The sequence below is a fragment of the Pezoporus flaviventris genome, unplaced genomic scaffold (assembly GCF_033815535.1).
Source record: "Pezoporus flaviventris isolate CSIRO_AGI_PZ_B2104156 unplaced genomic scaffold, CSIRO_AGI_Pfla_v1 ptg000001l, whole genome shotgun sequence".
In the NCBI taxonomy this organism is placed as follows: domain Eukaryota; kingdom Metazoa; phylum Chordata; class Aves; order Psittaciformes; family Psittacidae; genus Pezoporus; species Pezoporus flaviventris.
In genome coordinates this window covers 22,625,999-22,648,123 of record NW_026892549.1, presented here as the reverse complement: position 1 = coordinate 22,648,123, position 22,125 = coordinate 22,625,999, and the positions used below count along the sequence as shown (strand labels likewise).

General features: G+C 36.7%; 1 protein-coding gene across 1 annotated transcript; it reads right to left on the bottom strand.

Moving 5' to 3' along the window:
- Nucleotides 1-726: 726 nt before the first annotated feature.
- DNA2 (DNA replication helicase/nuclease 2) lies at nucleotides 727-21,918 on the bottom strand. Its single transcript, XM_061448246.1, has 21 exons — nucleotides 21,869-21,918; nucleotides 20,954-21,133; nucleotides 19,945-20,128; nucleotides 18,431-18,576; nucleotides 16,530-16,655; nucleotides 15,364-15,583; nucleotides 14,738-14,855; nucleotides 14,268-14,433; nucleotides 12,793-12,987; nucleotides 11,617-11,847; nucleotides 11,010-11,126; nucleotides 10,807-10,916; nucleotides 9,631-9,740; nucleotides 8,426-8,650; nucleotides 7,160-7,353; nucleotides 6,960-7,049; nucleotides 6,672-6,864; nucleotides 3,286-3,375; nucleotides 2,135-2,317; nucleotides 1,864-2,010; nucleotides 727-1,251 (listed from the first exon to the last, which is right to left on the bottom strand). Exons 1-21 carry the CDS (start codon nucleotides 21,877-21,879, stop codon nucleotides 1,195-1,197), a joined length of 3,093 nt encoding a protein of 1,030 aa, XP_061304230.1. The 5' UTR covers nucleotides 21,880-21,918; the 3' UTR covers nucleotides 727-1,194.
- Nucleotides 21,919-22,125: the final 207 nt, after the last annotated feature.

Sequence of the window (22,125 nt, the reverse complement as noted above, 5' to 3'; positions counted from 1 at the left end):
TAATAAAAGCAACATCAAACTTTTATTTCAAGCATTACAAAAGTTACAGAGCAGTTAAAAAAAAAAAAATCTACAAGTTTGTCTGCAACTCTATCTATGCACACAACTACTTGACACTGACCCAAAAGAAAACGCATACCAATCATTAAAAAAAAAAAAAAAAAAAAATCTGTTTTCAGGTTTCCACCAGCAATCTTGGAAAGAAGTTTCTCAGTAATAGTTTAGAGTGTGAGGTAGTATAAAAGAAAACAAAAACAGATCTGTTAAGTAAAGGACATTTTGCATTGTACATATTTCTTACCTTTACAAAAAATACAACCTGAGCATGTAAACTTCTTATTCATAAAGCTGCATCTCTAGTTTTGGGGCTCTGGGGAGGTTGTTTGTGGGGTTTTTTGTTTAAGAAAAAACTACAGATTAGATAAACTGAAACTAGAGTTTTACTATGATCTTCATATGGGCATAAGATGCTTCTCTGGGCATTATTTCGTCCAGATTTATCTGCTAAATTAGTTCATAAAAGTGAATCAACAACATATCTCTTCCAGATGTATGCAAAAATCAAGAGATTAGAAAAGTCATGGGATGTTTATAATAGATTAATTGCATTATTTATATGAATATAAAAATATATTTATACATAATAAATACTTTGGTATTTAAAAAAGCAGAAGCATCCTTTAAGGAACATTACGAGGCTCTGAGGAAGAGAAAATCCCCCCCCCCCCCCCCAATAGCACAAAAACACAGTATCTTATTTAGGAATTCTAAGAAATGGAATTACTGTATGTAGACTACATTTTTAAGTCTTTAAAACCAAACTCAGCCCAGAAAACTATGACACAATGCAGCCCTGGTTCCCCCTCTTCCTCAAGAGTTTCTTCATTCCCTTATAACTGTTTATCAAGATAAAAGTGAAAATAAAAGTAGCTATCCAGTATCTGAAGGAAGAGTACTTCATATTTCTGATTTGTCTGAAGTACACCGGTACCAAACCGACCATCTTAAACATAGAAACGTATGTTGTTCTTTTTCCAAAAAGAAACCTTTAAAATAACTGAATCTTGTTTCTGGTTTTGCTTCATTCAGAGTAAACAATGCACATCAGCCCTTGTACTCCACTAAGCAATCATTTAAATTAAGCAGCACCAGAAGGAAATATACAAATGCTTATAAAACTCTTCAACTTCACAATCATAAAATATTACACATGTGGAGACTTTCATGAGCCCCTGCTGGAAGATTGAAGATGTAGGAAGTTAAGGAATCACGTTGATGTCGTCACTTTCACAAAAAACCCACAAAATCTGTTTGAGTATGTGTTGGTGTTTGCAAAGAATGCAGCTAACAAGGTCTTTCCTGTTTAAACAGGACATGGAAAAAGCTGTACGTAGAGCAAATTCAGTACAATGCCAGAGAAAGAAAGAATTAAGCAAGTCACCTGAAAGTTAAACCGTTTTCCATTCTAGCAGCATTACTCGTGAACAGTTTTCTCACCAGATGTGTTTAAATGCATGGTACTTAGGCAGAAAACAAATCACACTGACATTAGATGCCTAGATCACCAAAAACACCCACAAAAGCATTAAACAGTAAAAATTCAGGCCTCAAAACTAGAAAATATCAATTTGACTTGCAAATCAGCATGAACTGCTTCTGCTTTTGAAGATAGTGAAGGTTCTAAATCCATTCATTAGCTTGATCTCAAGTATATTTTTGGCATATTTAATTATCACATTTTGGACTGTGTTGCCAATAAGTGTTAAAAGTATAACCTAACTAATCAAAGACCTTCCCATCCTTATCTCGATAAGCCAATCTTACCTATCCCCTTTCACAAAACAGCACAGAGAAAAAGGATATCATTGCCTCAGACTGCAAATGGCAGAGTAGCTTCTCTAAAGGTGGATAGTAGGCCAAGGATGGAACACAGCCCACCATGATTAGCTTGTGCTTGGCTCTTGTGATAGCAACATTAAGACGTCGCCAGTCCTTCAGGAGGGTGCCAAGCTGTTAAATAAATGTGAATTGTTTTTATTATTCTTAAATTTCAGAATTTAATGCAGGTAGATGCATTATGAAAATTAGGGGGTTATCTATTAAAATCGACTGAAAATTAATATGACCAACTTACATTTTCTTCATTGCTGTTTCTAACAAAAGATACAATTATGATACTTTTGTCTCTTCCTTGATATTTGTCTACTGTATTGACTTCCACTCTATTCTCCTTCAGTTTTGCCATCAAATCAGTGATTGTTTTTAATTGATGTCTGTATGGTGATATAATGCCAATGTCTGAAGGGTTGCAGCCAGCCTGAAAGTAGAAGAAATGGAAAACAAACAAAACAAAACACCAAAAAAAACCAAAAAAAAAACCAAACAAGCAAAACAAACAAAAAAAAAAGCGGTCACTGCAGTTAACTTGGGATACTGATTACTGCCACAAGACTCTCGAGGATTATTTTTCCTCTTTAAACAGAGCTGTGAGATATTGTATCTACACCCAATCACCAATGGAACTCTAGGTATAACTGGTATTAACTGAAAAAAGATTAGTAATTGCAAGCTCCCAATCTTTGCCTTAACCTAGCACAAAGATATTCTCAAAATCCTAATTTTTCTTTCTTCCTCAAATGGTGAGGTGAACATTCAAAATTCCTTGTCTGTACTACTCCTGAAGTTGACTGAATGAAATAAGGAAGAAAGGCGAATCTCTCACCCCTACCTCACAAGAAAGTCATCCCTTAAAAGAATATAGCATCCAGCTTTTCTTGCATCCAAAATCCAGCTGGGCAAGGCACAGGGAACAGAATGCAGACCTCAAGCTCCTCACTATATTGACATGTAGCTAACCTTAAGTTTATCCTTATGATTATAATTCAACAAATAAACCATTACATATGTTGTATCTACATACATTCATATATATACGTATATATTCATATATACATACATTCATCTATATACGTATATATTCATATATACGTACATTCATATACATACGTATGTATTCATATATACATACATTCATAAACATACGTATGTATTCATATATACATACATTCATATACATACGTATGTATTCATATATACATACTTATGTATTCATATATACATATATTCATATACATACGTATGTATTCATATATACATACATTCGTATACATACGTATATATTCATATATTCATATATACATACATATAGCCTCCATTACTACAGCAGCATAAAAATTACTAATTATAAAGCTGTCCCTCTGAAAAATGTAATAAAGTTAAAGATACCTTAATAAATAAGGATGTGAGGAAGAGTACTAGTTTAGCTTCTGTCATGTTACTTACACCACCTTTTTCTGCATGTTCTGGTGCTGGAACCTATAAAAACAAACCAGAAAATAATGACTTTTGCTGATCTACAGTGACATACTATGTTCTGATCGCCATATCATACATGATTATAGTAACAGTATTAATTAAAAAATACAGCTAAATGCTAAATTTTACAGAGTATAATAGCCTATACTTTAAAGTAACTTCAGAATACATTTGCAAAACAAGTTGAAACAATTTACTTAAATGACTTCCTAGTATTAGCAAGTGACCTTAATAAACTGCAAATCTTGATCTTTTGACTTTACAGTTCATACAATATACATCATTTGAAAAAAAACAAACATTTCCCAGCCTGACACAGTAAGAGAACAAACCACATTTCACACAGGACTTCTGTTTTAAAGCTTTCCATTCAAGAATGTTTACAGTGAATTTTTCCCATTCCAATGGCAGATGTTTTTTTCTTTTTTAATGTTTCAAAGCCTACATTTAAAACTACAGGAAGAACTATCCAAAATGGTAGTACTGAATCCCTGCATCATGTATCAATGAGGAACAAGCTTATAATGTAAACTCTTGTTATATCAGTGTCAGTTTTACAATTTTTTCTCTTTGTTTAGCTCTTGCCTTCTCTAAAGTTTAACTAGTATCATTAGTAATAAATGTGTCCATGATATTGTCCTTCTAGTAACCTGGGGCACAGCTAAACATCTGGGGTCAAGCAACAAACCCCTTTACAAACAGTCCAAAACTGAGCATACACTAAACTGCTTTTTGGCTCCAAATTCCATTTACTACCATTCCCATTTACTGCCATTTACTACTTCACCAGTTCCACTACTTGCCTCTGACACTAGTGACATAGGTCAACTTTGCTTTCTTAGATGCTACTTTCTTCAGTTTTCCTTCCAAATTATTATGACACTTAAAGTGGAAGGTGGTATAGCCTGATGTAAAGAAACACTCTCAGAATCCTATTACAACTAGTTTTACTTCTCCAAACATCCACCCCAATATAATCTGAATGGCCGAGTTTGGGAATCACTATAATGTTTAACATATAGGTAAAGTAATATATTGTTAATATTTGTAAGAGTATTCCAGGTAAGTGGCATCTCCTTGCCACCACATATAAAATCTGACATTGTACAATATGCATCAAGAACTTCACAAATCCAGGAATTTAACTGACTGGGAAGCTCGCTAAGTATAATCTATGTTCAATACCCAGCACACTAAAGCACTGCACTTGAACAGAAAAATAATCTAATAGAGATTGACAAACCCATGTGCAACACTGCTGCAACTCTAAATAGAGGTCTTTGAGGCAGCACATATATATATTAATAGTAGGCTACTGCACCACATTTATTTTAGGATTCCAGCCACATACGAAAAAAATATTCTGTATTGTGTTAAGTAGGGTACTACATACTTCAGCAAGAATCCTATTCTTATACATGTCATCAAAGTTTTTTACATGACATAGTTAATTTGCAGTATGTTGGATACAGAAGCAGAATGTATTTTCCTTCATATTAGAAGATTCCATTGCCTTTTCCAAAACAGCAGCTTCACCATAGCTTGTGTTTCAACAGCTACATAGCTTAATACTTCCTGTAAGTTAACTTTTTTACATTGCCATTATGCACTCAGTCCAACTGTAATGACCTGTCATATCACAACTGAATTAAGAGCTAAGCTACACTGTTACAGCTATGCTGTTTTCTGGGAGTTTGGGGGTTGGGTTTTTTTTGTTGTTTTGGGTTTGCTTGTTTGGGTTTTGTTTTGTTTTTAAATTCACTATTCTGAAAACATCACACTTGATAAGCCTCAAAATCTGCATGTGACTAATTTTTCTTCAAGCAGAAAAGCAGTTTTAATGAACTGTTCATTACTATCCGTACCAGCATTGACATAGTAAAGAGTACAAAACTACTTTAGGGGAAAAAGGTTCTAAAAGCCAGATAATGCTTATGATAGTATATTCACATAATACACCAAAAAAAAAACCTAACAAAACCAACTTTGGCCTAGAATTACTCAGAAGACTGATAAGTCAAGGATATAATTTTCAAACATTCTGACCCAAACTGTCAGAGGATGGGCAGACTGACACGGGATTGGATAGAAAAGCAACAAACACATTTGCTCACTGTAGCAAACATGTCACATTAATAATCAGAAACAAATAGAGGCTTTATTCCGAAAAATAAGCAGAATAAATCTAAGCTACCTTGCTTGGTGTCATTCGGTATTTTTTCCTGGTTACACTATGAATAACAGAATATGGGAGGGGGAGGGGATAGGGACAAAAAGCAGCTCAAAGAAAACAAAATAAACACTGATTTTATTTATTATTGTGTTTGGAGGAAAGGGGGTGGCTCCCTCCTTCCCCCACCCATACAACTACAACAATACATGGACTTTTTGGGCTTCCTCTCAAAACATGACATTATAGCCTAATGTCTTAACAAAACCAGGAGCGTTTAGGAAAGTGAAGCTTTCATGCTGGTTCTACAAACAGAACAGCTGTCTCGTACTGAGAATGGGCTTTGTAGGGAAGAAAAAAAAAAGAAAAAAAATAAGAGGAACAGGAACTCCAGCTTTCAGATTACCAATTTTGGTATGATTAATAGATGAACAGTGTATCAGCCAGTTCTCTGCTGGAATAAATCTCTTTCCAAGGACCAACTATCTGATTTTCTATGAAAGGAACAGCAGCTATTGAGGCATTCCTAGAAAAGGTCCCCCTGTTTAGTTTAGGCATTTTTAGAAATGTCTCCAAGTCACTAATTAAACACTGTGTTTCTTTTCAGACCAAAAACTGAAAATATGTACTAATTTGTCTTTTTCCACATGCACTTAAACTCTTGTTCATTTTATTTAGAAGTCAGTTTCTTTACACGATTCTTAACTACTCTATAGAGTTTCATTTTCCTGGCAAACATTTGAGTCTCCATTAAAGGACACACCTAAAGCAACTTACTCCTCCCTCACACTTCAGTGTATACAACATCTGTGAAATTCAGTGGAGAACTGCAATTATTCCTGACATTGGTACACATCCTAGACACCATGGACACTGGAAATGAGGTCATTCTATGCTTGCAAGGGCATCCAATATGGCCACACACTTTGTGCTACACTCTGTACATAAGAAGTAACTTTATGGCACATTCAATTTGTCTAAAATATCCAAATTAAACTTTTATGCTGCTCTTAGATGCAACTGTAATACAGGTACTGCTGGAACATGTTTTACACGTTCACTGTATTGATAACTTGCATCAAAACCACAATTTTGAAGGGAGAACATAATGAAAAGAGAACATTACCTTCTCTGTGTTCAGAAAACACACAGGTGTGCCTGGATCAAGCACATTTTTCAACCATGTTTTTGAGGCATCTGCAAGGTCCAGTTTCAATTTTATTAGGTTGGGCAAATTAACAGTGGCATTTGACACCTTCTCTGAGCCACATTCCAGTCTGCCTTCATACACTAACATGTTACTCAGTGACATAATTTTGCTGAAGATTGAAAAAAACAAGAAGAGGCATTAAATCTTGCATTTTCAATCCCACAACATTAAAACCCCAATATAGTAGATAAAAGTTTAAAATACCTATTCATTCTGTATTGCACAGTCAATTGGACAACAGCATTTTGGTTTTGTTCCAGCCTTTTAAATAAGCTTTCACTCATGCCAAGATCTCTATCACAAAACAAAAAAATAAAACCAAAAAAGATGTGTCACTTGAAACACAGCAAAACCTTTCCAAAAATTCATGTTATTAATAATTGTCCAATAGCATTTTCTCTTACTTTGCTTCTGCATTCAGTACAAGTGGAGGCAGCTGCTGATGATCCCCTACCAGCACAAACCTCTTGGAGCAGAACAGTGGGCCCAGACAGATGAGCTGGCTTATCTGGGAAGCTTCATCAACAATACAGAAATCAAACTGCCTCTGAACAAAGATAGGGTGATTTACTCCCATGCAAGATGTTGCTACCACTGCCTGAAAATTGAGACACATTTTAAGGATAAGATACATCTTATACCCTTTAGTACTACATTTTCCAGATTAAAAGAAAAAAAAAAATCCCACTAAACTAAAATGTAAATCAAATTATTAATCTTCAAAATCAGACCAGTACACGTTAGTTACCTATTGGTCTCATATGCTTGCATTGATTGCAAGGGACAAACCAAAACCATCGTATAGCAGACTGTAGTAAATAACTTGTTCCTGCCATGTGTTTAGTGTATCAGGTTCTACGCATATACAATCCATGGAGTGTGCTGAAATGACTACTGTGGAAAACTACATGTTTGGTTGGGGTGTTTTAATCCCAAAGATAAAACTGCAGCACAGTTCTTCACACTGCTGTGCTTCCACTGCAATACAAAATGACTAGAATATGAAACATTAAGTCACTTCCCTTATGACTTTAATCATTCCCCTGCAATGCCTATCAACAAAAAAAGTAAATGGCATCTTTTGCAAAGCTGGCATTTATTCCAAGTACCACGAAGCTTCATTCTATCAAGAAATTTAATGGAAAGCTGCCACTGATTCAGTTTACCCAGCTCCAGTTACAGTTTGCATTGATATTCAGACAGGCAGCACTTATTTTTCAATCAAAAATTCGTGTTCAGCCAGGCCAGCTCCACAACACACCACTTCCTCTTCCCCATCTGCTCATTGTATTAATGGCCCAGCAAGCACAAGCGGGAGAAAAAGAGAGGAACAGCAGCAACAGGTGCATAATGTTAGAGAAGGTTGCAGCAGTCCACTACCCCCACCCCCCACAAGATCTCAGATAAAGGCACTGGAATCTTTGGAACTTATAACAAAGCTAAGTTACCTTTTGTAGATGTAAACAATGATTTTCAACTTTCAGACAGTTAACATTGGTCATTACTGATATAAAGAAATTGAAGAGATGGAGTATCTTTTTCAGCTCAGATTTCATATAGCAATGATACACCTTTGGGATGAGTTCCTTCCCCGTGGCATCCAACCAACCATAATATTAATGTAGTTATCCCTTAACAATTGTCAGGACTAGCGCAAAAACTCTTCTCACCTGACTGTTGTAGACCTTTTCCAGATCTGCTACAGATCTAATTGATTTGGACCTGAAAATTTCTTCTTCCGTAAATTTCCGTATATCTGGATGAACCTTCTGAGCTCGCCCCAAGCGCAGGAAACCCACTTTGAATTTGGCTAGCTTTAGCAGGATATTGTCCACAGCCGTGTGTGTAAAACTAGTCAGAAGAACACTGAAGCCACAAGCAGAAAGAATTCTCACCTAACGAGTGGCAAAGGGAAGGAAAAGGTAGAAAAGGTATTAGTTCATAAAGAAGAATCAACAATCCCATGTTTGACTAGGTAAAAAACATGAAGTTTTAGAAGAAGTGAATAACCAGCATGACTTCATTTATATCAGTCTTTCATCACCAGATCTGCCAGTTAGCTATTGTCAAAGCAATATGGGCAATAGATCTGATGGTTCTCATAAACAGCAGGCCTACTATACATGTCACAAACAGTGAGAGCTAAGAAAATCCACACACACTCAAACAGCACTGAAAAGGAACTGCACTCTAAAGATCCTCACTGTCAGAACAAGTCATGCAGCCAGTTCCCACAAGCACTGTTCTCCATGACAATTTATCCACAACGGATTCAGTAGAACAGGCTGATCTAATGATAGCAGCAGCTGCTTGCTTCCCAACCTCCTCTTTCCCCATGAGTTGATGACAACTGGAAATGAGATGACACTGCAATTTCAAGAAAAACTTGCTCAGCCCACAGTCTGAATCCAGTATGCTCCTATAGTCCATTCCTGGGGAAAGAGAACCGCTAACTAGAGACGGCTAGCAGGCTGTACATAGCTGCAGCACCATGGATTTATAAAATTTACAGTGAACAAGATACTGAATTCCCCAAGGAGTCCCTTTTCCAAACTGTAACTCAGGATTTGAGGACACTTGGGGCCAAAGAATTTTAATATTAAAGTGTCACAGAAGTGATTAAATATCACACTTCAATCTCCTCTCTCTCACATACATTCCTACACAAGCAAGAGATTCCTACTCCACAAAATACATTTCTAGTTATATTAAATATAAGTTCTTAAGTAGAAGGAAATGCATTTTCTTTGCAATTATGCAGATACCAGTAGACTAAGTCACAACAGTTTTGGGCAGTATGCTTTGGCCACAATTTGTCTAATGCTATCCTCTACATCTCATAAAAAAATTTAAACATCAAAGTACACAATCTTACTAGAGCGCATATTGTAGTAGTTTTTCCTGTTCCAGGCATACCCACAATAAGTGTGTAGTCTTTTGAAAGGAGCACTTTTTTCATTGCCTGTTTCTGAGGCTTATTTAGACCTTTAAGAAGAAAAATCAAAATGAAATGTCTATACTTCATAAACATTGCAATAATTGCTAAAGTTAGTAAAACAAAACTTTAGTTTCCTCCTCCACTAGACCCCTTAAAGAAAAAAAATTGAGCAGAGTGCGTCTGTATGTTCTAATGAAGTGATGATATTAAACATAATACACAAAACACATAATACAGCATCTGTACTACTGGAAATATATCACTGAAGATATTTTTATTCTTAGACCTTTTGTGCCTTTTTTTCCGCACCTCCATATGATATCATGTACAGGCATTTATATTTTATCATACCCACTATCACACTCAAGCATACAGCTCAGAGAAAAGGGAAATGAGTTGCACATATAGCATCATTCTGTTTAGAAGCAGCATTATGTCAGAGCTGTGCTTCCCGAGCCTGATGTAAATAACCAGTACATTCCAGCTATTTGAGCTAGGCAAAGCTCAAGTAAAAAAACAAGTCTTCAGACTGAGTTTTAATGAAAAGTTCTGTTTGCTCTAAGAGAATTCAGTTAAATTTCTGCTTTCACAGAAGACTCTGTCAGAGAACACCACAATATTATCACCGAATACCAAACATTGCCACATACCTAAGTAAGTTTTGTTTTTAAAAAAGACATTAAAAAGCACCACAAAGTATCACATACTACAGAACAGTCAACAAGTCAACAAGAATGATTATGCAAGTGAATGCTTACACCAAAGCTTATCTCATTCCACTCTCAGTCTGCTTCCTCTATCCCAAGAGCCTTCCCTGTTCCTTCCTTTTGTGAAGGTTAGGGAGGTAATTATACAGTGCACTGTTTGAAATTGCAAGCTGCAGCAACAGAAGTAAAATAAAGTTGCACACAAATATCTGGTCAGGTGTCCCAACTAGTTTAAGACTTATTTAATCAAAAGAAAACATGCAAGGTACAAACTTGTTTTTAACTTTTAGGCAGAAAACTACCACTGGAACCAAAAGTATGAAAAAACCCTTATATTTAGTATGATAAATGTTTTGGCTGTAGAGATGCACTACCTAACAGGATTTTTGAGAAAGCCACTTTGTACCTTTTAAAATATTTGCAACAGTTTCCTTTGCTTCTGGAGGAAGGACAGAGCTCAAATGCTGAATAAAACGTGGTTTGTGGAAGTCAATTATCAAGTTGCGGAGCCTTTCACTGTGGATAAAAGAACCCAACCAAGAAAAGTTATCATTTGAGAAACTTCACCTGAAAATATTGTAAGTGTGAAATTAATTTGATTTCTCGTACCTGACTGGGGAATCATTCATCAATTTAGAAAGGTTTTCAAAAGTGACTCCTATGCCAAAATTGCCTTCTTCATGATCCAACCTATATATGATGTTCTTGGGGAGCTTTGACAAATTCCTGAAGGATGACAGTAACATGGACAAAATAATTCTGTTTACAAGCAGTCTGCTGATGATTAAAGACTTGTTACTAAGTTAAATGTTATCTGTCAGGGGTCCTAGGGTAAAGCAATTAACTAGAAGAAACACACTTAACTGACCTAAATAAAACACTATTGGAGCCCAATTTAAAGGCAATATAGTCCAAACAACAAAAATTACTATTAGTACAGTAATCACTGTATCCATATAGTCTCACATTGGAGTCACAAGTAAATGGGCATTTGCAAGCATGCTTTTATTCAAACAACATAGCTGAATAGATAGGCATATACACTGACCAAGTATTGAACTTCTCAATCACGGTATGAAAATTTCTGAAGGGTACTTCCCCAAGCCCAGCCAGAGAAGTCAGAACATGTCAGAGCTTTTAGAACACCCAGAAGCACCCTTTCTGAAGGCAGTATCATAGTGTCTTCAAACAGATATTTCGCCTTGCATTCTATTACCTGTCCAATAAACAGGAGACCTTTGTCACACTGACTTCGTTAACATAGCCAGTAGCCAAACCAAGTAAACCATTTTCCTCTCCACTCACAACCACTCGATCACCAACCAATAGGTTTGTTCCAGGGATGGCACCATCTCCACGTTGGAAGATATGCAGGTACTTTCCCTCAGAAATTTCCTGTACTTCTTCAACTCTGATCATGTTCCCAACACAATCTCCAGTCTTCTCTCTGAAGATAAAGGAAAAATAAATACGCTTTAATATTAAGACACTCTCAGTGAGAGAAATATTAAAAAAAAAAGGTAAAAAACATATCACCTATAACCAACCAAACCCAATGGCCACTCCTCCCCAAAAATAAACCCCAAAACCAAAAAACCACCAACAAAAAAAACACAAGACAAAAACACCTCACAAACAAAAAACCCTAAAGCAACAAAAAAAACAAAAACAAAAACAAACAAACAAACGGAAAAAAAAAAAAAAAAAACACACAAACCACACACACAAAGAACCAGGAAGATTAAGTAGTCAACCCTTATACTTGTTCCAAGAACTGACTCTAATATTTAGGCTAAAATTATCTATAATCTCCTGTTAAAAAGCAAATAGCAAAACGTACAGATCCACTTCACTAAAATGTTCCATATTTGCTTATGGAGTTGCTTGTTTCACCTAAAACAACTCAGCTACATTTCACTTTTACAGAGGCCTTGAAATGGGCCTACAAACTGCCAATTACATTTTTCCAGCTGCTGGACTAGGTAATGCGTAACAATATGCTACTTCAGCCAACAAGAAAGAGCCTTTAGTATGCTTTTACCCACATTCACAGCCACACCTAGGAGTACAGTCCAAAATGCATCACTGTTTGCCCTCAGGAAAAGGGCACAATGAGCTAGGCTTCTGAAGACTGAGGCTGCCGTTTGCTGCTTCCTATGTGTCACTTAAAAAAAAAATAAATAAAAAAATAGAACAAATACAAAACCAATAAATCTCACAAAAACTCTACCTGTGCACAGGTGCACAAGTAGCACAGGTGACTATTTCTACAAGCACTATTCTACACTAGAAAACATCTCGTATTCCTTGTAGCGAGAAGATGAGTTACAATGCTTCATTTCCTGTTACTGAAGGGAATATTATTTGTACCGAGTTAGAGTTTACATCTTACCTTTCCAAAGACGGCATCATCCATATATTTTTATATCCCTTTTTACCCTCTCCACTTTGTAGTTCCAAGGTTAACATTAGGTACCACAGGCTGAAATACTCTAAGTGGGAGGGTTTCAGGTGCTGGGTCTCTCTTTCAATAATGGGTACCATAGCAGGAGGAAAAGACACACTGGCCATCTTCTGTTCTACAGCTCTAGGAGTAGAGACAAACACAGGAAAGAATCAACTTGTATCTTTTTTTGCTTGTAAGTCTATATGTAAGTAATGCTGATCTAAATATATACCATAATACACCAGATAGATTCAACTTTATTTCAGTGATAATCTATATCCTTTATTCATGTTAGTAACATGAGATTGTTCACTTTACATCATCCTATGATTTTGAATTATGGAGAACAATAAGTTAACCAAAGAACAGTTAAAGACATTTCAAAGATAACACTGTATACATTCAGCTAGTTGATCTTTTATTCCTTTTTTGTAACATATGAATACTACATTGAGATTTAGCTAAGGAAAGTGGATTTAATAGTTAATACACAAGCAGACTTTAATTCAATTTATCTCAAAACTAAGTATCAATAGACATTATATCTAATCAGAGATACAAAATGCAACGAAAAAAAAGTTGTTGCAAAAATGAACAGCTACCCAGTTAGCAATAATCCTCTTGCTGTAACAACTGAATGTTAGAAGTAATATTTCACAAAAACTAGTTTACAAAAACCTACCATGTATGGCCATTAATCTAGCTCCTTCAACCTACACTTTCACCCCTACAAGTTGAAAAACAAGCATGCATTATATTTACACAGGATTATCCCAAAATCTCTCCTGTTCTAACATATCACATTTGATCTCTTCAATATACAATTTTGGTTCTGTTTTTTTGTGCAGCATATGAGTAAAAACTAATTGTTTTTAAAACAATTCAATAACTTTATGTGAAAATTTATCAAGTATTTGCTCATTACTTCTCTTCAACAGGAGATGCAACACTTAAGCAGAGTAATATCAATGCACTTGTCCTGAGTAAACCACAACAGTATCAGTACTTGTGTAATACCCTATAGAAAAGCAGTCTCCTACAGAGTCAAAGTGAAAGTGCTGCTGTCCAGCCATAATTCAGCCTTAAAAGACTGCTATTTCAAAGAGCTGAAAGAATATACCTTTTAAAATCATTATTTACTTAGATGCAACAGACATCAGTTATTATCATCGAGTATTTTGTTGAGGCTTATCTCAGACTTTGCCTTGCAGAAAGTGTACCTGAGCAAATACACTGAGTGTGTGCGAGAGTAGGGACCTGCACTGTAAAAGTTGCAGTGGGGTCTGTGGAGCATTCTTTTGGAGTGCAAGAGTCCTCAAAGAAATAAGAGGCTGTCAACCACAAAAATGAAACCACAGTATCAAAATCTACAATTATTCAAGCTTATTTAAAAACACGAGTCAAAACTTTTGTCTTTTTACCTGCCATATAGAACGCAATTGTGTACTTGGGAGCAATATTTACAGGCTTGACTGTCATCTACTACAGGAGGCAAAGCAGCAAGCTGTGAATTTTGTCTTCCCATGGCAGATTCATGTGTACTGTGCATTAAGTAGAAGGCCACATGGTTTCTTAACTTCATTAATTCTGTCAAAGAATTAAAAAACAGACTAAGCTGAAGGGTATGGTTTTGGGTTTGTCTGTAATACTAACGCAAAGGTAACTAGCTATCAACTTTCTAGTCAGCTAAGAAACATATAGCAAAGTCTTAGTGGCATACTAATAGAACAATTAAGTTCTTAGCATAAACTTACTGGAATTAGTAACATTGTAACAAGCAACAGATCCCTAAGTACAGATATGTTCATAAGAGTAAACCTTATAACTATTACTAAAATGTTTCATTTTAATTAAGATAATTAAGATCTGTGGGGAAACGGAACAACCTTACCTCTTCGGTCCATGCGAGCTCCAGAAACAGGGTACATAGTACCAGTTTTAAGATAAAGAAGAAATCCAGCTTCGGGATCTACTCTCCGTTCTGAATTCAATAAAGTATACAGAATAACCTGCAAACATTATGTATAAAACTTATTACAATGTATTAAAACCAAAATACTTTATACAGTGTACTTAATTTTTCCATTATTAGTATGGTTAAGCAGCCACTATCATGACAACTAATCTAGAAGCTGTAAGTAGTAAGCACCTAGCCAAGGATTTCAATTAAAAGGCATCTTCCTTAAGAGAAGCTTGTACGTAAGGCTACTACCTCTAGATCAGGCCAGTTAACCAGAAAGATGTATAACACTAATTCCTCAAGCAGTCTGCCTGAACCTAATACTTGCATACAGTAAGAAGAGACTGAAGAACAGATACACCAAGATTAAAAAAAGCCCCAAACAAGCAACAACCTACAAATGCATTTGAAAGTGGTAAACATATATACTTCTCACTGCTTGGTTCATTTCGTATCAGCAGCTTCGGGCACACTAGGATCAGCCATCCATAAATCTAGATGATACCACATACAAAATGTTTCATATTCATAAGACAAAAATAGATCAGCTGTTGTACCTGACTTCTGTGCTCTATGGAATTAGATTCCTTGCCAGACTTGAGCTCTAATGGCATTACCCTAGACTGTACTCCAGGCTGGCGATGGATTTTCACTCTGGCTGTAACATCAATCTTTCCCTTCAATCCAAACCTGGGAGACCATATATTCTCTTCAATATCCAAGATATCTACAATCTCTATCTTACAAGAGAAATCTTCTATTTTTTCACCATTGGACCTAGGAAGAAATTGAAGTTGGAAGTTAAGTTTTCTTTATTTCTTACTATTGAAATATTAAAATGTAATTTAATATTTATGGCTTTGCAATATAGGTACTCTTTAGCCACTAACTTTCTATCTAAAGTGCATTGAGTCTCACTCAAACTCTCTTCCCCTTACAGGGGAGCCATCATATCAGAAAGCTACTTTAAACTGCACATTAACTGGTTTTAATAGGTTTTGGTCTCTTCTGAATAACCACACTCTAAAATACTTCGTGCTTAAAATTTAAGGATATACACTGATTTTATATATATACAGATTTTATTCAGATCTGCCATCTCAGCAAAACTTTCACACATGGCTATTAACATCAGGAAGTCATAGACAAGAGCTTAGCAGCAGTTGGTAAAATAAACATTTCACTGATAAAATGTTACCCTAGTGAAGAATTACCTTTTATTAATAAATAATTTCACATTTTGATTTGTAGTCTTGCACATGCCTACAGTAATAATAGAATCATAGTCTACTATGATTTGGGTTGGAAGAGACCTTAAAGACCATCTAGTTCCCTGCCATGGGGAAGGATGCATTCCACTAGGCCAGGCTGCTCAAAGCCCCATTCAGCCTGGCCTGTAACTTCTAATACAGTAGACCAAATATGCTTGCTTTTCTAATTACTAAAATTTCTACTTTGTACTACCTAGTTTACAAAGATTTTAAGACCAGTATGATTTTTATATCAGTTCACCCTGAACTGACAAAATGTTTAACATCTTTCCTAGTGCTCATATTGGCAGTTAAACCTGCAGTGCTCAAGATTAGCCATTTTGGCAGTAAGGCCATAAATTAGCTCCATATGCAAACACATCTGCATGAAAAGTGTTGATCCAAATATGAAAGGTGAACCAAACAAGATACACAATGTAGAATAGTCTTAACTTTTAATTCTGTTTTCTTACAGTTTTAGTTGCATTTTATTTTGGTTAGCTGGATTGTGCAAAAAGTCTTCTGCCCATTTAAAAAATGATGGCAAATACTCTTCCACTTCCCTCATTATTTCCGTTTGTCTCAGATTTAAATGATACCTAAAAAATAAAGCCATACACATAACAAGGCAGAAGTATTAGATTTGCTGCTGGTACAAACAAGATTTTTCATGAAATAGCAACAAGATTAATGGAAATAACTATCAAGTTTTAATAAACATCTATAAATTGTAGATAATGGCAGATTCATTAAGGTTCAATAACTGAACAGCCACCATAAAAGACAGAACGCGTATTCATATCTGATGTAGCCTTCAAAATGTCAGGTGTAACTCAATGAAAGCATCAGCACAGAAGATGTGATGAAATGAAAGCTAGACTGTAAGAAGGGGTACCGGACTCATGCATTTTAAAATGGCTAATCCTATGCTTTATGTAAAATTGAAACCATTAAAAAAATAAAAATTGAAAGACAGCCATTTGGTTTTTGCCGGAATATTGATGTGCTACTTCTTCACATACATTTTGACAGGCCTTAAACCATCTTAAATTTTAAATGGAAAGGAATCATGATCATCTCCAGTTGCTACAGTTAGGAATACACATGAAAGCATAAGTCGCATTAAACTGAACCTAATCGAGTGGCATTAGATAATTCATTGCTGGCATTCTACAATTCAGTGGATATAATGTCATTTTTCTACAGCAACAGGGAAATACCAGTGAGTTTTGCACAAAAATGTTTATATAAGTGCAAATGAGCACAGCCAGCAAACGTATGTAACTTACTTTTCAATCCTAACAATTAATAGAATAGCCTAGACACAAAAAGAGTAACTGCAAGTCATCAGTTCCAGAGACACAGAGTGATACAAAGGGCTTTAAGTCATCTCAGAAGTCACAATTCAAAATACCTACCTTCATAACAGAGCTAGTGTAATAAATATTTTAATTAATTTTAACTTCAAGCTCATCTGGGGCTAACAGATACTGACATTGCCCAATATACAATTCCTAACAATATGTATATATATATATATATTTTTTTTTACATAAATTACATTTTAATCAAGTCCACATTTCTACCATCTTTGCAGAGAAAACAGGATAAAGGTCCTCTAACAACTGAGCCATTAAGTAATCTGACAAAGAACATGAAAATATCAGACACTCAGTGCTTGGTCAGTCACAAGTTTAAAGTTAATCTCCTGAGGATCAAAATCAGTTATCACATTTAACTCAACTTTGGAAGATGCCTGGAAATTTAATGTTACAGGCACAAACACTCCAACCTGCTTGGCCTGAAAAAACATGCCACACATACAGTTACTCCAGAAGCATAGTTCAGATCTGTAGAAGTTGCTCAGCAGAGAAGGCAAATTACACTACAGAACATCCATCATCATCATCATGGCTTGACTTCGCCAGCGAAGATTTGAGAAGGGCTTTACCCACGCTTACTACAAGCGCACTGATGACTAAAAAGGCCAATGTGAGATAGGCAAATCCAGCTGCAAAAAGCACAGCAAAAGGTTTCCTTGGGTGGTATAGGTGGGGCGCGATTCTTTCTACGCTGTCTTTTCTCCTCGAGACTAGCTCTGCGTGAGTTCTCAAAGGAGCCAACGCCATTATGTATGGTGTGTCTCCAAGTCTCCTGATTGGAGGCCAAGGTGGACTGCTCTCACTAAGAAATACCGAAGTTTCATTAAGCAAGTTCATTTGGTAGAACATTCTCAGAATATTAGCACTATGGTTTTTAAATTAAAACTAAGGTTCTAAGATATGTCTGCTAACAAGGTTCTAAGATAAGTCTGCGAGTTCAAGTGCTTCTACCCTGTCTTCCAAACATAAAAGTCACTTGCAATGCTACTTACATTTCTTTGAGATACTTCTGTCCATACACAATTTTATTTGCAAGTTCTTCTACTTTTTCTTGTGCCAAGTTATTTGTTACTGATTGCTGGAAAATTTCATGAAGAATTGTACCAACAAGTGTTTGGCGCGAACCACACTCTGAGCCCTGCAACAGATGTTACATAACACATGTATATATGTGAAGATTCACGCCCACTTAGTGCCAAATTATCTATAAAATTTCTTGGTTTTATTTGCTGCACAATGAACTGCACTTATTTAATTCTAAGACAATTAGGGCTTTCACTTCACTAATACCTGTTCAAATCTGACTGTGAAAACAGACAGTTTGAAATGGGTCTTCCCCTCTTTATCTTTCATTTTTGTCCGAACCCTAATAATGTTAGGATACAATCACTATGTGACTGACAGGTGAGAAACATACATTAAAATCTGTTTTGAGTAAGTTTTGCCTGTGGGTTGTATTAATATTAGTATTTTCTAATGCAAATCCTTTTACAATCTTACAGATACTACCTTTTTGTATGCAGCAGTTTCCTGTGTGTTAGCAACTCGCACAGAATTATTCCAAATATCATCAAAATGGCTCAGAAACCCATGCAAGCATCACAAGGATTGGGCTCTGTAGACTCATACGAATTGAAAGTAGTAATCAGTTATGACCTCTGCACAAGCCACCACCAAACAACCGGAAATCTGATCACTGTGGTTTAAGTACTTACTGGTATCTTTTACAGACCTGGCACTTGTGGGTTGCATTCACAACTGGTGGATGGCGTTATCCCAGAGTCAGGACTTTCTGCATTGTCCCTTCCAAATGATTAGTTTGTTCCTATTACTCCTCTAATGAAGGGCTGACACCATTTCACAGTCTTCTCCCGTGCTTTAATCTTCTTGTTTTAGTCACAGGCTCCCAGCCAGCCCACGTACTCTCCATTAAGATTCCTGGCCCATTTGGATTTATACCCCTACCACATCTGGAAGTTTTCCTCAGCTGAAACTGGCAGCTGTGGCTTCTCTGCCACATATCAGTGCTGATATTACAAGAAACTTCTCCTGTTTCCAAGTTCTAGCCGCTGGATTCAGATTACCGAATCAGCCACACTAATTCTTAATGAATTGGCTGATTTTTTCAGATGCTTCTAACTTGGCCAAGCATGGCTATGTATTCATGTGGTTAATAAGAGGTAGATCACTCACAAGGGATTCACATCCATTCAAAATGTGGCAAGAAATTATCAAACAGTTGCCAGAATTTTAAGTGGGAAGACTTTTTTTTTTTGTTCCATTAGCTGTATTAAGAAAATAGAATTATTTCAATTCTCGAAAAACAAGAAGTTCAATGAAAGACACACAGTTTCCATTCCAAGTTATTGCACTGCAAACATTAAGAAAAGCTATTAATAACATTTTGCAATACAGTATCTTGGTCAATTTAACACTGGACTAAACCACCAGTCTCAATGGAACAGTAACCCATTAATACACTTGATGCTTTAGAATTAACACTTACCCTAAACCTTTCACTCAGCACTGCTCTTCTCATACATCGAATACTATTTGATATTGTAGTACCAGAAAGCAGCAAATCTGGGTAAAGAACCAGGTATCCAGACTGTTCATCGATGACCCAGGTACCAGAGCTACACTTGCCTTCTAAATGAATTATGTCTCCTGGAACAACTGGAACAGACTCCCTATAATGTAACACATTTGAACAATCATTTGCAAGCTATGGACACAATGTATTAGAAATTATGCGCTATTAGAGCGGATTCAACATACTTTGAAACAGAAGATTACTGCAATTCTTTTTTAAGAAGTTGACCTAAATCAAGTCTGAAAGCGAATAAAGGAATTTTTACTGACAAAACCTCAGTCATTCTGAATACTGGATCATACATCAGGAAAACCGGAATGCATGGAAATCCTGTTGACTTCAGGTCATTCCAGATCTATGTATAGAGCCATTTCAGTATCTTTATGTTGCTAAGTAACATATGCACACCTATGTGTTTCAGAAAACTAAGCTAGTCTTTTCTAACACACCATGCAATCACTACACAAACACCTAAATTAAAATCCTATCCTTGCTTGAAAAAACTTCTGCAGGAGAGCTCAAGCTAAGACTATTTTAACAGACTGTATAAAACCTCATGTTTTACAAGCATAGCTTTGTACCTTTATACACATGATAAGGGTACATCATTTAGCAGAATACTTTAATTGTTGCAAGGCAACACTTAAATAGCCTACTTCATGTTTATTGTCTTGTTTTTTAGTACAAAGACACATTAAAACTTCAAGGTAGCAATACGCACTCAACACAAGTTACATGACATCAGTTTTCTCAAGGTGAGTATCTATTACACTAATATACTGGCAATAGTGCATTAAATAAAAGTTACTTCAAGATTTCATATCACTTTTAGGACTCATCTCAAAGCTAACACAAAGAAAATTGACTTAATAACCCAATATTTCATCTTCTTTTCAGACATTTATATTCCTGTATGGATTACCAGCCGTTCCTAAGAATGCACAGTTCTGTATCTTGCAGAGACTGAGATGCCGTAATTGTCAAGTGCTTCTCAGCATCACTTCCATTTCTCTGTAGTATGCTGACTTCCAACACACAGTATCTGTTGTTCAACCCATACTTCAGTATTGTGTCAGGGAGGTTGGTTGCTTTCTTCTGAAAACTGAATTAACAATTCATTACAACGACATAACATGATTTGAAAACAGGCAACCCATACACAAGAAATGGGAAAGCTTCAAGCATAAACTCAACTTTAACCCTCTGCAATTTTCATATATATTTAGTGTGGCTTTTTAGTTCTAAACAGTAAAGCATCACATTGTCTCTTCAATGAGAGGAATGAAAACCAAGCATTTGGGCACAAAAAAACACAAGGAAGGAGACATAAAGTTGCTATTTACTGCAGCTAGTGCTTCCTTTTGGTGCCCATATATCCATATTCATTTATAGATCAATTATGACCCTACTGCAAACCCAGCTCTTGCAAGAAAGCTTTTATCTCCCTGAACACTGTAAAGCACACGTGAATTTCCACAGACATCCAAGTACCTCAAACAGAGCCAGCTAAGTTTTTCTCCCCTTAACCTAAAGTTAACTAGAAAACTGGTATTCAAGGTTCAGCTCCCCTCTGGCCAATAGCCAACATCTCAGAGAGGCCAGGGCAGCCAGTCTCCCGACACAGACCCGTCTGCCGGAGCTCTGAGAGCAGCGGGCTCCTCTCACCGACTACTCCGGGCATTCCTGACCTCTTCGCAAATGAAGCCCGTGCCGCCCCGGCGACCCTGAGAACTCCCTCCCGCCCCCGGCGCGGCAGAGAAGGCAGCCAGGCACGTCCCGCGCGCCACGCTTTACATTTCAAACCTCCCGCGCTCGTGCGGTGCCACTCGGCTGTTACCTCTCTGCCATGACCTGGTCCTCAGCCACGCACGGCTCTTCCCGCCTCAGCTCCGCAGCCCAGCCCCGACGCAACGCGAACAGGAAGGTAAACGTAGGACCCCCAAACCCCACGCCTGCACAACACCACCCCCCAACACCCCCACACACACACCGCCAGGGCGCAGGCGCAGTACAGACGCATTCCCCCGCCCGCCTCTGGGAAAGCCCCTCCCCTCGCCCTTCCCAGCTCGGCCACCGGCGGGGGACGAGCAAGCG